The sequence below is a fragment of the Acipenser ruthenus genome, chromosome 8 (genome assembly GCF_902713425.1).
Source record: "Acipenser ruthenus chromosome 8, fAciRut3.2 maternal haplotype, whole genome shotgun sequence".
In the NCBI taxonomy this organism is placed as follows: Eukaryota; Metazoa; Chordata; class Actinopteri; order Acipenseriformes; family Acipenseridae; genus Acipenser; species Acipenser ruthenus.
Window position 1 is genome coordinate 989205 of NC_081196.1, and position 14886 is coordinate 1004090.

General features: G+C 40.2%; 1 protein-coding gene across 7 annotated transcripts; it reads right to left on the bottom strand.

The window, feature by feature from the left end:
• Window positions 1–2645: 2645 nt before the first annotated feature.
• LOC117972819 (protein Wnt-11) lies at window positions 2646–13663 on the bottom strand. 7 transcript variants are annotated; one of them, XM_059027954.1, is made up of 6 exons: window positions 13417–13663; window positions 9614–9736; window positions 8052–8287; window positions 6717–6994; window positions 5966–6258; window positions 2646–3670 (listed from the first exon to the last, which is right to left on the bottom strand). In XM_059027954.1, the coding sequence occupies exons 2-6, from the start codon at window positions 9694–9696 to the stop codon at window positions 3496–3498; spliced, it is 1065 nt and encodes a 354-aa protein (XP_058883937.1). In that variant the 5' UTR covers window positions 9697–9736; window positions 13417–13663; the 3' UTR covers window positions 2646–3495. The 7 variants fall into 7 exon arrangements, with proteins under 7 accessions (XP_058883937.1, XP_034779003.1, XP_034779002.1 ...); XM_034923112.2 differs by having other exon boundaries at window positions 9614–9833; XM_034923111.2 differs by having other exon boundaries at window positions 9614–9836.
• Window positions 13664–14886: the final 1223 nt, after the last annotated feature.

A 14886-nucleotide genomic window follows, 5' to 3' on the forward strand; every position in this document is an offset into this window, starting at 1 on the left:
ACTGACCACGATTGTGACGGGGGGGGGGGGGGGGGGGGGGGGGAGGAAAAAGGTTTTTGAAATGTGTCTTTTGATCTACTTAGTTCTGAAGACCGACTCATGCATTACTCTCTATTATTCTCCAACCACATAGACGTAACGAACGCGTCAGAGAAAAACAGGGTGTGAGCAGAATGACTGCCAGGAACCACGCGCCGCCTCACCTGTGAAGTCCTGCAATCACAATATACTGCTTGTGTACTTCTGACTGCAGACCTCTCAGGAGGTGGCGTGTTTTGGAGAACGAAAGGTCTGTTGTAATACCTGCTGAAGAGTTGCTTTGGGTCGTAGTATTTTTATGTTAACACGTCAAGGTTCATGTCAGATGATTTGCAGCACAGCTATAGTATGAAATTATTTATTGCATATAAGTTCATATGAAGTTTGTGTCATCGGTTTTCAAATTATTATTATTATTTATTTCTTAGCAGACGCCCTTATCCAGGATGACTTATTGTAAACCACTTGTAAGAAGGGATCCGGACATCCTGGAGTATTTTTGTTGATACTGGGCTACCATATATCATCCTTACAACCAGCTATCTAACTTTAATAATAGCTCTTCAGCCGGACAGCCTCAGATTTTACAATGAGATGCTCTGCTCTGCTCTGCTTGTCTATGCTATTCGCGGGGAGTGGTAAATAATGGTCCTTCCCCAAGGAGTGGGAGGCCAGTCCACCAGATGGCTGTCAGCACATCTAAAGTGGAATCACTCATTGTTGAGATAGAACAAGCTGGTTCAGTTGCCAAGCTTTAAAAAAATATGTGAGAATGTCTCAGGTGCTTTTTGGTAATAATGTGGAGTTTTGTTAACTGCACTTAAAGATAGAAACGTGGATTTTTCAAATATCATACTCGTTTTGCTAATACACCAAGTCCCATTTAGGCCCTTTTATCATGCTATATTTTCCATGTTCTAATTCACAGCTTTCAAAATTTCACAGATCTGTGGTGTCAGATAGTCAGGTAGAAAAAAAACAGGGAGTTACTGTATCTCATAACAAGAAGAAACTCTGTATATCACCTTCAGTCCATCCTCTGGGATACACCAAAGCAAAACACACAAAGAATAAACTCAGATAAATGATAAAAGATAAAAGTTTTGGGAAGCCCACTTCTAGAAAGATGCTGTATAAGATTAGAGACGAGACGGCCCACAAAGAGATGCCAAAGATGCCAAGCAATTAGTACCGACAATGAAAACCTGACAGCTGGGAATCTGCAAACAGTGGAGAATCCTGCTGAGACTGCACTGGTTTCCAGCTAAACAAATACTATAATTGGGATATCTGAAACCTGGGAGACAATGGCATTGAAGCTAAACAACGCAAGCTGGTTAAAAGGGTAAAAACAAAGAGCAAGCAGGATATTGTAGGAGCATCCTTTTACATTCCTGGATCGTCTTGTTACCTTCTAGGATGAGCGTCTTCTGATCCACTTGTCATGGCACTGGCACTGAATTAGGGGTGCTACTAGTTTAGAGTTTAAGCATTTCCCCGTCCATTGTAAACGTATAGGAAAGGGTAATAAAGCATAACGAGGTATGGTAAAGAATATTAATAAACACGGCAAAGCAAGATCCCTATGGTAAAAGCACAAACACAGTGCAAAAATACTGTGGTAACCTTCTAGAGGAGGCTGGTCCAGTGGTTAAAGACACGGGCTTGTAACCAGGAGATCCTCGGTTCAAATCAAATCCCGCCTCAGCCACTGACTCATTGTGTGACCCTGAGCAAATCACTTAACCTCCTTGTGCTTAGTCTTTCGGGTGAGAAGTAATTGTAAGTGACTCTGCAGCTGATGCATAGTTCACACACCCTTGTCTCTGTAACTTGCCTTGGATAAAGGCATCTGCTAAATAAACAAATAATAATAATACTGTGCAAACTGTATCTAGCATGTAAAATAGTGCATATGTCAAGCATTGCAGGTGTCAGATAGTTTAGATGAATTAAGGAACAGAGTTGGGTTTGTTTTTGTTTTGTTAGAATTCCCGTTGTGGAGTAAGTACCCTATTATTGAACAATTGTGACAGTTTATTTCCTAACATTAAAAGTGTTTGTAATGGCTACCTTGCTCTGAGCATGAAGAAGATCCTTTCTTCCATGTCATTGTGAATGTACCCATTCCTCTTCCATGGGTATTTAGAATTTTGTCAAAAATATGTAGTCAAATCTAGGTGTTAGCCTTAGTGTTTACATAATAATACGTTTAGTGTCTTTTTCATATACAATTAAGTGATGCACACATGCAGTCTTGTACACAAGTACATGTTGCAGTAATTTACACAAAGTGACAAATGTCTTTATATGATGACTTTTATGATTGGTAACAAACATTCGCAATATGTCAAAGTTTAAATATTTGGGAGATAAAAAGTACCGGTAAACTAACATCCCTACAATGAATGACATCTTAATGCACGTGTGATAGAAATGCTTATCAAGGGGAAAGGCAGATTGGAAAGAGAAGATAATACTGTACAAGCTGCTAGTAAGTAGATTTTTTAGCCTATAAAAAAGTCCAGCATGCTGATTATTTTATTTTCAGCGTCAAAGAATTACCGCTGATCTTCAAAAAAGAAAGCATATGTAACACTCTGGAGTTTGGTAAAGAATCTTTAATTAGTTTATAAATATTTCTTTAAATTCAGCATACAAAAGATAATATGTACAGCCACACAATGGTGGTCGGGGCTGGTTGCCATGGGAACCCCCTGTATACAGTCCACAGCCTCCGGAGCGGGCGGCTTTGGGCTCCACGTTCCTCGCGTTACAGGAAGTTTATCAGTGGAAACACCCCTCCACTTGGGATACTTGTAAATGGAACCCCAGTCATTCTTCAGGGGCTGGTTGGGCATCCACAGGTTTATAAGCAGAAACAGTCATTCAGAGTCCCATAATTCCAACTGGGTACTTACACACTGCGAGTATTTGGGATCCCCCATCCCATCCAAGTGGTAAAGAATGGATCACTTTATGAATGTTTATTTTATTATTATTATTTCTTCAGAAGATAGCTGGAAATGGTACCAACAAAGAATCCAAAATGGATATCACCATTTGTAAAATAAAAAACAAAAATACAATTCCAAGGCTTCGAAAATAACTATGTCTCGTAGACTTGGGATGGGGGTCGTTTTTCACTGCATTTCCAATTTCATTTCAATACATTTCCAATTTCCAAATATGTTTCCCAGCTGAAAACTCCTTTGTTGTTGTTGTTGTTGTTGTTCCACCATCCAGGTGTAGAGATAAGCATCTTGAAAAAAAAAATCCTTGACGAGTTTGTAAATGGAACAAGGTCCTGTGGAAAGTTCTGTTAAAAAAATAAAAGTTCTTAACAAAATATACACTCTGAAGCTTAAGACAAAACCATGCTTGGTGGTACATAGTGCTCTGGTTACGTTGCTGTCTCTCTCTCTCTCTCTCTCTCTCTCTGGGTTGGAAAGCCACTCATTTGCAAACGTATCTTTCCACAGTCCTCTCGCATTTCTTGCACGTCACATAGCAGCACCAGTGGTATTTGCAGTGGCACCTCTCCACCAGCTTCTCCGAGTAGGGGTTGTAGCCACGGCCACAGCACATCAGGTCACAGCTGTCACTGCCATTGGAGGTCTTGTTACACTGCCTGTACAGCAAACAAGAAGAACAAAACAACATGAAATACCTCGAGCTCCACAGACAGTTCAACTGAGCTTTCAGGGTCATGCAGACCCTTGACATTGGATGACAGCTTACTTCAAGACCGCTAGGCCTCTATTTGGGTTTTTTACTTTATTTTGATTGAAGCTCGCTGTCATGTGGTTCCAGTTAGTTCCCTTTCTCCACCACCATCATACATACACCCACACAAATATGAAACTGAGCTTCGTGGAATGTGACAGTGGTATTGATATCACAGTCCACGTTGTCTATTATTCTTTTATCCAACCTATCTGTGCAGAAACCAGAATAAATGCTCTTTTTTTCAAGATAATTGATTCAAAGAGTTAAGCTGAGGGAACACAAAGCTTCTTTTTGAGGAATAGTCGCTTGAAATCGGGTTCCAGGACACCGGGAGACCTAGTTTGATACACTTTTATATGCAAACACTAGATAGAAAGTCTATTTTGGGGGTGTAAGTGGAAATTTAAAGAAACAGGTGTGTACATTGTTTACTTTTGCATATCACAGAAGGGCTGTCAGATTGTTTGAAACAACACAATTCTGACAGTACAGAAACACCTTTCCATCACTGTGTTAACTGAACTGGGTGCTGCAAAGAGACAAAGTACCAGCAGAAGCTGCAGTGACACATAGTAACTGGAATAGAAACTCATTTCCGGTAATATAAGGTGCACTGTGTTTGCAAGATAGAAACATTCAGCCAGTTTACAAAACATACTGGGATAGAAAGCCCTTGTCTCCATTTAATCCATGGTTAATGAAATCAATTAAATTGATAAGTTAGCTATTTTCTTTTCAACCAGATCATCATTTTTCTTTAGGAAGCTTTTGGTAAGACAAGTCGACTTCAGCTTGCTGCAATTATGTCCAAAGTGTAATTTCTTTCTCAAAGCTCAAAGGAAGCTAGTAAGCAAAGCACATGACACAGTCCAGTGAGAGACAGGGAGAGAGAGAGAGAGAGAGAGAGAGAGAGAGAGAGAGAGCAAGAGAGACAGAGAGAGAGAGAGAGATTTCTCGTTGAGGTCATAGCAATAAGCCACGTCATTGATCCTTGCTAATTAGTACGCAGACTGCATGGATAACCTCTGCCGGGATGGTGTGACCTTCTCTGTGCACACGGAAAATTCCAGCCCTCGGGCTATCCCCCAGACCAGAGCAAGCATTCCTAATCTTCTGCATGCAGACAGTTCAAAGTGAAAGCAGTTCATCAGCAGCTCCCCCCTGCTCCTCACAGCGCACATCACAAATCACCCTCCGGCGACGACACACATCACAGGGAACACCCTTCAGCGCATCCCTCATCCTCCTATTTATGGATCCAATATTTGTTCTCTAAGGGCACATGTTTACAATTATTGCCAGCGCATACGATCATCACAGCATGCGTACAGAAATAAAGACAGATCATCACGACGGCAAACATCTTGATGTGCTTCCTCCCTCGTGCTGCATTCACTGAGGATTTGATTGGGAGTGCTTCAAAACAGACGTGTCTACTTAGATTTCAAACGAGTACCTGTCCATGATGAATTAATGGTACTGCGCTGTTCAGGCTTTAACGAGTTCAGTATGAATCAGCAGGGAATCGTGATTGCTGTTCAGAGGTTATTATATTTGAATAAATCCAGTGTTTGTTGCTAGCTTCTCTCCGAGCTATCTGTAGGAGATATGGTGTGTGTGTCTGGAGGGGGAAGGCGGAGGGGGTGTTTGAATGATCTAAACGGTTAACAGTTACATTAGTAATCCTGTTGATGTTTTCTCTCAATTAACCACCACATTTACAGCACTAAAAAAACAAGTAAAAACACACTTGAAAGTGCTAAGGATTCGATCGAATTACAAGTTTGTGGCTGGCGGTAATTAAGATAGATTTCATGAATTTTAAAGACACTGTGAACTGGCAGAGACAGATACAATACCACACTGGGACATAAAGCTAACCCCAGGAGATTAGAAGGGTGGCCAGCTAGCAGTTCTGTATTTCTACATAAGAACTCAGCACAGGGCCAGTGTTTAAATGAGGATCGTTTTTTTTTTCCTTTGTGATCATATAAAACTCCCTTATATGATACTGCTAACCCTAACCCCCATCTCTATCCCTAACCCCAGCCCTAACCCTAACCCCTATCCCCAGCCCTAACCCCTATCTCTAACTCTAACCCCAACCCTAACCCCAACCCAACCCTAACCCTTTATGAACATCTTCATGTAGAATATTTGTTTTTGTAATAATTCTAAGCAGCGCAGAGCCTTTCACCTGTCTTGAGTTCCTAATGAGCCGAGCTTCTCGTTCCTGCTGCAGAAGTCTGGCGAGCTCTGCAGGTAGACCAGCTCGTTCTCCTGGACAGGCCGGATGTCGATGTCTTTGGGCACCAGTTGCTTGCGGGTGCCCATGGGCCGGTGCACCACCTTGGTGGCAGACAGGTACTTGGTCTTCAGATCCATGGCGATGTCCTTGAGGTCCTGGAGGCCCCTCCAGCAGGTCCTTATAGAACAGGAGCCGGAGACGCCGTGGCACTTACATTTCATCACCAGAGCATCGTTCAGCGCCTACATGCAAAAAACAATGACAGTGAATTAGAAATGAAAAAGAGCTCCGCGCCTACATGCAAAAAAAAAACAACTGGAAATTAAAATTAGAGAGTACAAATATAAAATAAAATAAAAACACATGGGAGCTGGTTGATTATACTTTTCATGATGTTTTTCAGAAAGATGTAACTGTGAAATAGTGTATGCCTTTGAATTTAAGTGCAATATGACCGTGCATAAAGTTGATTTGGGAATTTTTGTACGAACACTCGGGATCCAGCTTCATAACATAACATGTGGTACTTATTTTCACTAATGATTTGTGCTGTGCTTCAGTAATAAAAAAGGTCCCTTTTTTAACTCATTGTAAGAATTTGGTTCAAAAGAACAGCCGGGATCAAAGGAAACATCTTATTGAATTATATTGAGACTCTAGCCCGGGCTGCTGATTTCCGGAGAGGGCTTTGCACGCTTACCTGCCTGCCTACTTCGCTGTTGTGTAGGTGCATGAGTTTGTTCGCCTGCGACCCAGACTTCTTCATCTTCATGGCAGCGTCTGAGAATTTGGAGCCCATGACCAGGCCGTAGTGGAGGTTGTCGGCACAGCCCCCCCAGCGGTAGCCTGGCTGGGGGATCTCTCCTGGGATGGGCCCACAGGAACAGCCCCGGAGGTCACCGGAGGTGCAGGCCCTCGCGATGGTGTGGCTGATAGCTGCGGCAGACAAGGCGTACACAAACGCAGATTCCCTTGTGCCTGAGGAAACGACGAGAAGCAATTCATACTGCTGCAGGACCTGCTCCGTGACAGCAGCAGAAAAGAGGCACATTCTACTGTCTTATACTAGGTGATTTCAAAGGGGAAGCCTGTTGTTGTTAAACTAATGCAGTTTATTTGGGGACTTGAGGGAAAGTAGTGTAGGCTGAGGAATTGATAGCAGAGGATTAATGTATCAACTGTACGCACTGATGAAAGCTTCCAAAGCATGCTTTGGAGACCTTGTTTGTCCCATTCCTTCACAGTGCAGTAGCCTTGTGTATGAGGCATGGTAAAGTAAGGGTGGAGCATACTGTATGTGCAGGGGATTGATATGAAGAACGACAGATGAGAATAGAGCCAGGAGAACCACACCTTGGCTCAACATGGAATACATCAAAGGAGCCCCCAGGCCAGTCCAAGCCCAAAGCCAACTGAAGCTGGCAACGCTTTTCAATTTCAATGGAGGGCAAATACTTGACAGCTGGAGACTGTCAAAGTTATCAACCAGTTTGTTTAATTCTGTGCCAGAGCTTTGAAGTCCTCCAGAAGTGGCTCTGAGCTTTTCCAAAACCTGCCCTGGATCTTGGTAACTGTCTTGGCATAGAGCAACTCCCTTTGGCAATTGGAACTGATAAGCAAATTAACCCATTTAAGCTGTATGAGGTATTCAGCAGGACCCCAGCCTTGAAAAAAAAACACTTGGCAGGGTTCTGATTCAGCCCAATTGAGTCCACTCCAATCAACCAAACGGCATGGCTGGCACAGCACTTGTTTGGATTGGCAGGTTCAGAGGTCAGATCTACAACATGGAGAGAGCTCAGCCAAGACGGGCATCTAAACTGTGTGAGTACTGCAGGAGCGTAAGAGTGGGACAGGTTACACACCACTGGATAACAAACCGGGACGAAGATGATAGAGCTCAGAGACGGATGGTAAAGAAGGGTACAAAAGACAAACAGAAAAACATGGTAAACGCATAGGAGAAGCATGGAAGAAGTATGGAAAAGTGCGTGCAGAGCAGCTATTCCGCTGTAAAGGACCATGTCCAACATACCTCTCTCGAGGTCTGGGGTGAAGCTGGGAACCAGCTCGATGGAGGAGCAGTTCCAGCGCATGTCTGAGAAGCTCTTCTGGCAGGTCTTCTTCACCTCCTTGGCTGCCTGGATGATGGTGTGCATCAGCTCCAGGTTGCTGCGGCACAGCTGCACTTGGGAGGATACCAGGCCCCCCAGCAGCTTGCAGTGCTGGCTCTGGTTCAAGAAGAGGGTTGCTGGTGTTCTAGCCAGAGCTCTGCATTGAAGGGACAGCAGGTATCAGCATCAGGGGATCTCAGTGGCAGTGCTGTCCCTTTTGTTGGGAGCCTGTGTTAAGAGTTGTACTATTTGTTGTTCCACCTTACAGCACAAATGCAAGTGCTAGTGAGATAGAATTATAAGGCATAAAATGATACATGCTATGCTACTTTAAAAAAATTATATATATATATATATATATCTATATATATATATATATATATATATATATATATATATATATATATATATATATATACAATTATCTCCATGTCAAGACAAAATCATGATTTTACATTTCTACACTGGGATCAGATTCAGTATAGACCACTGATCATCATCGCAGGGTTTTCAAACCGTGAAAGCACAATGCCAGCTATTGTCAACTTTGCAATCAAAACTAATTCTCGTTCCAGCGGCCCCTTCATCAACCTGAGCTGGGCCAGGAATAACTGTGCCCCCTCTGACTCTCGCTACTGATTGCAGGGATGCTCGAATGTTCTACAATTCAGCATCCCCTTGATCTCTGCCTGTTCTGAATTATGAATAGAGGGTGCTGTGCCCACGCTGTGGCTTGCCTTTCGTTCAGTCAGCCTCTTTTAACAGGTGTTTATTACAGGCGCTGCATCTGTTTCAAATCGACCCTCGCCGTATCAAAGCTGCAAAGCCCAATTTTCCATTGATCACATCTGTGCCTGTCTTTTAGAAGGCGCTTGTTGAAATGTTATTCAGAAACAAGCAACAGCTTATGAAGAGCCCTGGTGGGACTGCCACAGACACTGTACTTCAGCTAACATCGTAGGAATGCTTTCCATTACCACACAGCATGTCTTTTAACATTGTTTTATTAAATGAAAATGAAAACTCTGCAGTGTATTAGAGGACTGCAAAGAAGTTGTCAGCATGCAAAGCACATGGGAATGCGAAAGGCTCCGGAAATATATTATGGTAAAAGCGTCCATTTGTTTAGAGAATGTTTTTCAAAGTCTGTTTTTTAATTAATAAAATCAAGTTTGATATCCCTGAAACTGTACTGAACGGTTGATGGTTTCATTAACAGTAACAGCAAAGAACAGCTATATCAAACTTTACTGTATTGATAAAAACAGAAAGCAGTTAAAAAAAAAACATTCTTTAAACAACTGTGTAAGCTGTGTGACTCGAGCCCTATAGTTATTATGAACACTATAAAGCATAGCCTAAGCAGAGCAAAAAACAGAGGTCAACTGCAAACTCAGCTTACCAAAATAAAATACATTTAACACGACGAGCCACATCCCTTTGTGTTGTGTAAACCGTGGAAGGAACACACTGCAATACTTACAGCCATTTGATTCCGGAGCAGATGTGTGATTGTAGCAGCAGAGTGCACAGGACCATCAACAGGAGAATCGGGACTCCTCTCATTTTCCACAACGCCTGTCTCTCAGAATCGCTGATGAAGCAGCTTTAGGGTTCAAAGGGGCTTATTTTTAGCCTGAGGTTGAAATTGTTGAAAACAGTTCGAATGTTTCACCTTGCTTTCATCCAGAAGTGTGTTTAACCTGCTAAAAAAAAGTATATATATATATATATATATATATATATATATATATATATATATATATATATATATATATATATATATATATATATACATAAATAAATACATTGCTATATAAAATTATCCATATTTCTCTGTGCTAAGATTATGAAAGAGGAGATATCACAGTTTATGTGAATAATAATAATAATAATAATAATAATAATAATAATAATAATAATAATAATAATAATAATAATAATAATAAGCTGTGTCATGTATTCAGATTTAAAGCACTTCAGAACATGAGCTCCAATGCTGAAAGCTATTTTAAATTTGTAGCACCCCACCAGTTTGTTTTTTAAATATGTTTTGGAAGGTTACATGACGATGCAATGATGGAGATGTGAAAGTTGGAGGAGGCATGCCCTGTAAATGCAATATAGATTATTAGACTTATTATTAAGTTTTGTTTTGAAGTACCATTCAGGTGTGTTTCTGTTTGGGATGAAAAAGTGTCAAGCAGGTTTCAAAGAGTCAGGGGAACCGCTAAATCAATGAACAAGCTAGAATGCGAACAAAGCCTGGATATGCTGAGCACACAGAAGCATAAAACTAGCAGGAGTGTAGTAAAACATACACCCAAATAACTGTATATTATTAATATTATTATTATTATTATTATTATTATTATTATTATTATTATTATTATTATTATTATTAGTTGTAGTAGTAGTAGTAGTAGTAGTATTTATAATAATAATAATAATAATAATAATAATAATAATAATAATAATAATAATAATAATAATAATAATAATAAATAACTTACTCTATATTGTACGTTGCTTCTTAAAATGCACCTTGATTAAGTGTTATGTTTTGGGTCGGGTGAAAAGGTTGCACTAATTGCTAAGCTTCCAAACAGAGTCGGTCCTTTGATATGGAAACAAAGTTTTTTTTTTTTTTTTTAATTAGGGATATCAGATGCAGCGAAGGGCACGAAAGCGCGTATGTTTTGCGGATTCTTAATTGGGTCCCCCGACAGTCCCTCTCTGTTCGGGTGTACAGGCAGTACAAAAATGACAATTAGCAGTACTAATTAGAGAGGTGAGTGCTCTCACCCCGTGACCTGCCCTCGACTGACACAGAGAGCACGACCGCAACATGAAGGTAAAGCCTGGAAGAAACCTCGATTAACCGCCCTGAGCAACAGGCTGCTGTGAGGAAATTATCCCAGGAACGACTCAGTGTCTGTATCGACACTACCACGATATAATACCTGACATCGTATTCATCACCGCGGGCATTATATATATATATATATATATATATATATATATATATATATATATATATATATATATATATATATATATATATATATAAACCTCCAGTTTGTTTGCGAAGTTACTTTCCCTTGATAAAGGTGTGTTAAACAGTGCTGTGGCTTATTCACCTGTATCCTATCCGTGCCCATATCGCTGTGTCATCTGGGAATTCCAGTCATTATTTCTACAATGTTAAACCCCGTATTTATTTTAGGAAAAGAAACAATGGTGTACTACAGCATCGACCCGATCTCCAATAACAACTAAAGCAGATCATTTGGATACTGTGGTAACACATTCAATGACAGCACACGGATTAGCACGATTCGGGAGGAGCGCGCTACACGGTACGATATACATACAGCTTTAGACTAAGCCGACGGTAACGAGTTTGATTTATACAGTAGATCTAAAATGGACAGTTAATACTCCCAATGAAGCATTTGGGTGCCTATAAAGAATCTAAAACGACACGTAGCCCACTACAGTTTTAGATAGACCTTGCGTATAAATGCCTCCTATAATTCAAAACATAGAAGGCAACAAAAATATCCAACTTGAGGTAGAAATACCCATTCAGCGGACCATGTTCAGGTGCGCCCCACTGCCAGCGTTAAAACGCATGTTAAAAACAAAGCTACGCGTAGGCCTATAGACACACATGCTTACATTGTAGGTCTTTTAGACTATGATGGGAACGAGCTGCGGTTTCCACATTCCAGTGCACATCAGCATAGTTTACAAAGCCTTGGAACTCGTGCAGGGCTTTGTAGACAAGACAGAAACACCTGAGGAGAAGCAGCAGAGCCCATCCGTGTGGATCGGAGCTGACGGCATGGATTCCAAAAATCAGCATCTGACAGTGGCGCGCACAGCAAACATGATGTTATAATACAAGCTGTGTGCAGCCTCGATGCGCTCGATATACAAATATAAGGAAATACTTTGCTTGGGAAAAGCTTCACAGCATGATGTCTGCTCTGCTGTAGAATAATACTGTGTGCCAAATCATTTTTTTCTTTGAAAAAAATCAGAACACCAGCTGTACTGATGTAGTGTTATGCATTCTAAATCAATATTTCTTCACAGTCGAGTTAGACATGCCCGTAATCAGAGCAGTGACATTTCATGCAGGCTATGAAACTCAACACATAGAAAACGGGTCTGTATCATCACCGTGGGGAGGAAAACACCAAGAGATGGATCATTTTAACGCTTCAAGTTTATTCTTTCTTTTTATTGAGACGCCACAAAAGCATTTGATGGGCTGTTTGCAGAATTAACAGTTACATTTACACAATGTTTCGATTAACAAAATTAAAGTTATCATAACAATATATTGAAAGAGAAAATTTAAATAACAGGTAGATGCCAGTTAAAAATGCACCAAAAATTACAAAGTAGCCTGTCAATGAAATGAGGACAAACGGCACTTAATGGGTTAACAAACATGAGTTTGGAATGAGAATTATACTAGCTAACCGCGGAGCAGAAGTCATATTAATTATTAATACTCAAAACAATCACATTAACACAGAGGTAATCACTGTTATTACAATACCACATTGTAAAATGTATCGCTTTTTACAAGAACGGTATTTAATAATGTCAGTCGTTTCGTTCTGCGGTCACGAGAACGCGACGCAGGGGCATTGGCAGGCTTTGTTTTGTTCTTGCCGTAGATATCTGTTCAGCAATATGCTACCTTAGTCTGTTTAGGGTGGAAGCTTACAATACATTGAAATTACACATACTGCATGCTTTACACTAAACTACAGTGGAGTCCTTTGCATTTCTTATTTTCACGTGTATTAATTTATATTTTTAAACTCGTTCTTGGAGAAGAACACTCATGCCACCCGAACTACAAACACACACACACACACACACGCACACACACACACACACACACACGCACACACACACACACATCTACCGGTGCAGTCGTTTGTAGACAATCGCCAATGTCCTAGTCCCCTTTTCAGTGTAGCTGATGTATTAATGTCTTTCTCAATATGATGTGTCACAACAAAACAATACTACATTGTTATGCATAGTTACAACAGTTTGAATTATAGTTCAACTGCGTTCTTCTGTTTCTTCCCGTGCTATCCAATAGCAATCAGAAACTGTCGCTTTCATAGCACATTGCAAATGAAGTTTACATTTAAATGACACAAAATCTCAAAATTACTTTTATACAACCAAACAAATGCAATAAACTATCAAAGTCATGAAATAACAATACTAATTGAAAGTCTGATACGTACCTACCTGCTGTAGCTTCCCTGAGCTTTAGTGAAAAATGTGCTCCTGTAATAAAGTCCGAAATGGTCCTTTTCAGAAGTCCAGCATTGGGAGCTTGTAAATCCTGTGTATTGAGAGTAAGGGGGTCGGCGATGCGCTCACAATCACCCTATCCAGCCTGCTGGAGTCTAACGCGCATTGAGCTTCAGCGAGCAGTCTGTGCGCGGCGCAGCTCCACGGTGCGGTGGAATGTGTGTGTCTTGCTCTGAGCTGCGGACCACGCTTATATTCACTCGAAGCCTCTCTGATCTCCGCGGTGATGTCAGCCCTCATTTGCATAACAACGCGCTTAAGGATTTCAGACTTTAGAAATAACTAATAATGAATGCTTGATCTCGCTTTCTAAAAAAAAGAAGAAAATAAACTTTGCTTTCAGTATATTTTTATTGCACTCGGGAATATCCAGATTTATTTTAACTGTATTTATTTATTTTTGTATTTATTTTTTTTTACTGATAATTTTTTTCGCACATTAAAGGTAAGTTGTTTTTACAGAAATCTGATAATAAAACTAATAAAACTAATATTTTTTACATCACATTTAAACGACTAGGGCCATGCTTTTCTTGTTTTACTTTTCTATATGGATTCATAATAAGACATTTTGTTAAAATTAAGAAACACTATTTATGTGCGTGTGCGTTAATGTATGTGGCTTTTTTTTTTTTTTTTTTTTTTTTTTTAACAGGCATGTAAATAGCTTATAAGGTCAGTTTTTGACTCAAATACGATTTTTCACCTGATTTCCAAACTCGTTTTAAAACAATCGATCTACCGCTCTTAAAGACGAGCTTGATTTTCTGCAGACTTGACACCACAGTTCGCCTAATAGCCATTATATACATTTAAGGGAAGGCGCTCATTTGAAGCAACTTTCATTATTGATTCAATGTATGTTCTGCAAACAGTCGTTTAGACTCCCGCTTTATTTAGGTATTTATTTTAGTTGCATTAATAATACATACCATTAAATCAGGCGTCTTACATTATTTGAATCGCTGTTTTTTTTAAACATAAAGATTCATATCTATCTATCTATCTATCTATCTATCTATCTATCTATCTATCTATCTATCTATCTATCTATCTATGTACACTATATACTATTGAAACAGATACCCTATTCTCTGTATCCATTCTTATAGACTCAGAATGATTATTTGACCCCCCTTTGAAACCTCTAGTCACTGTTTGGTGTCTGAACGCCAGAAGGAACCTTCTTTTCGAGTTTTCATTGCTGTAGATTGCATTGTTACTCGTTTAATTGTTCCTGGTCATTTTCTCTCTTTTTTTATTCTCAGTACACATGTGCAGGGTGCTTTCACTACAGCGCCTAAATGAATTGCAGTTGTGCACGAGGTGTGCTTCATAAGCGTTTCAAACTGCCGATAATGTTCAGCCGTGGCTCGGTTATTAGTAGCCCTATCCTATATCTGC

Coding starts and splice junctions, on each gene's coding strand:
- LOC117972819 (XM_059027954.1), bottom strand. CDS start 9,696: ATGAGAGGAGTCCCGATTCTCCTGTTGATGGTCCTGTGCACTCTGCTG. Junction 8,288..9,613: donor TGCTCCGGAATCAAATGGCT/GTAAGTATTGCA, acceptor CCTTCAATGCAG/AGCTCTGGCTAGAACACCAG. Junction 6,995..8,051: donor CACCCCAGACCTCGAGAGAG/GTATGTTGGACA, acceptor TCGTTTCCTCAG/GCACAAGGGAATCTGCGTTT.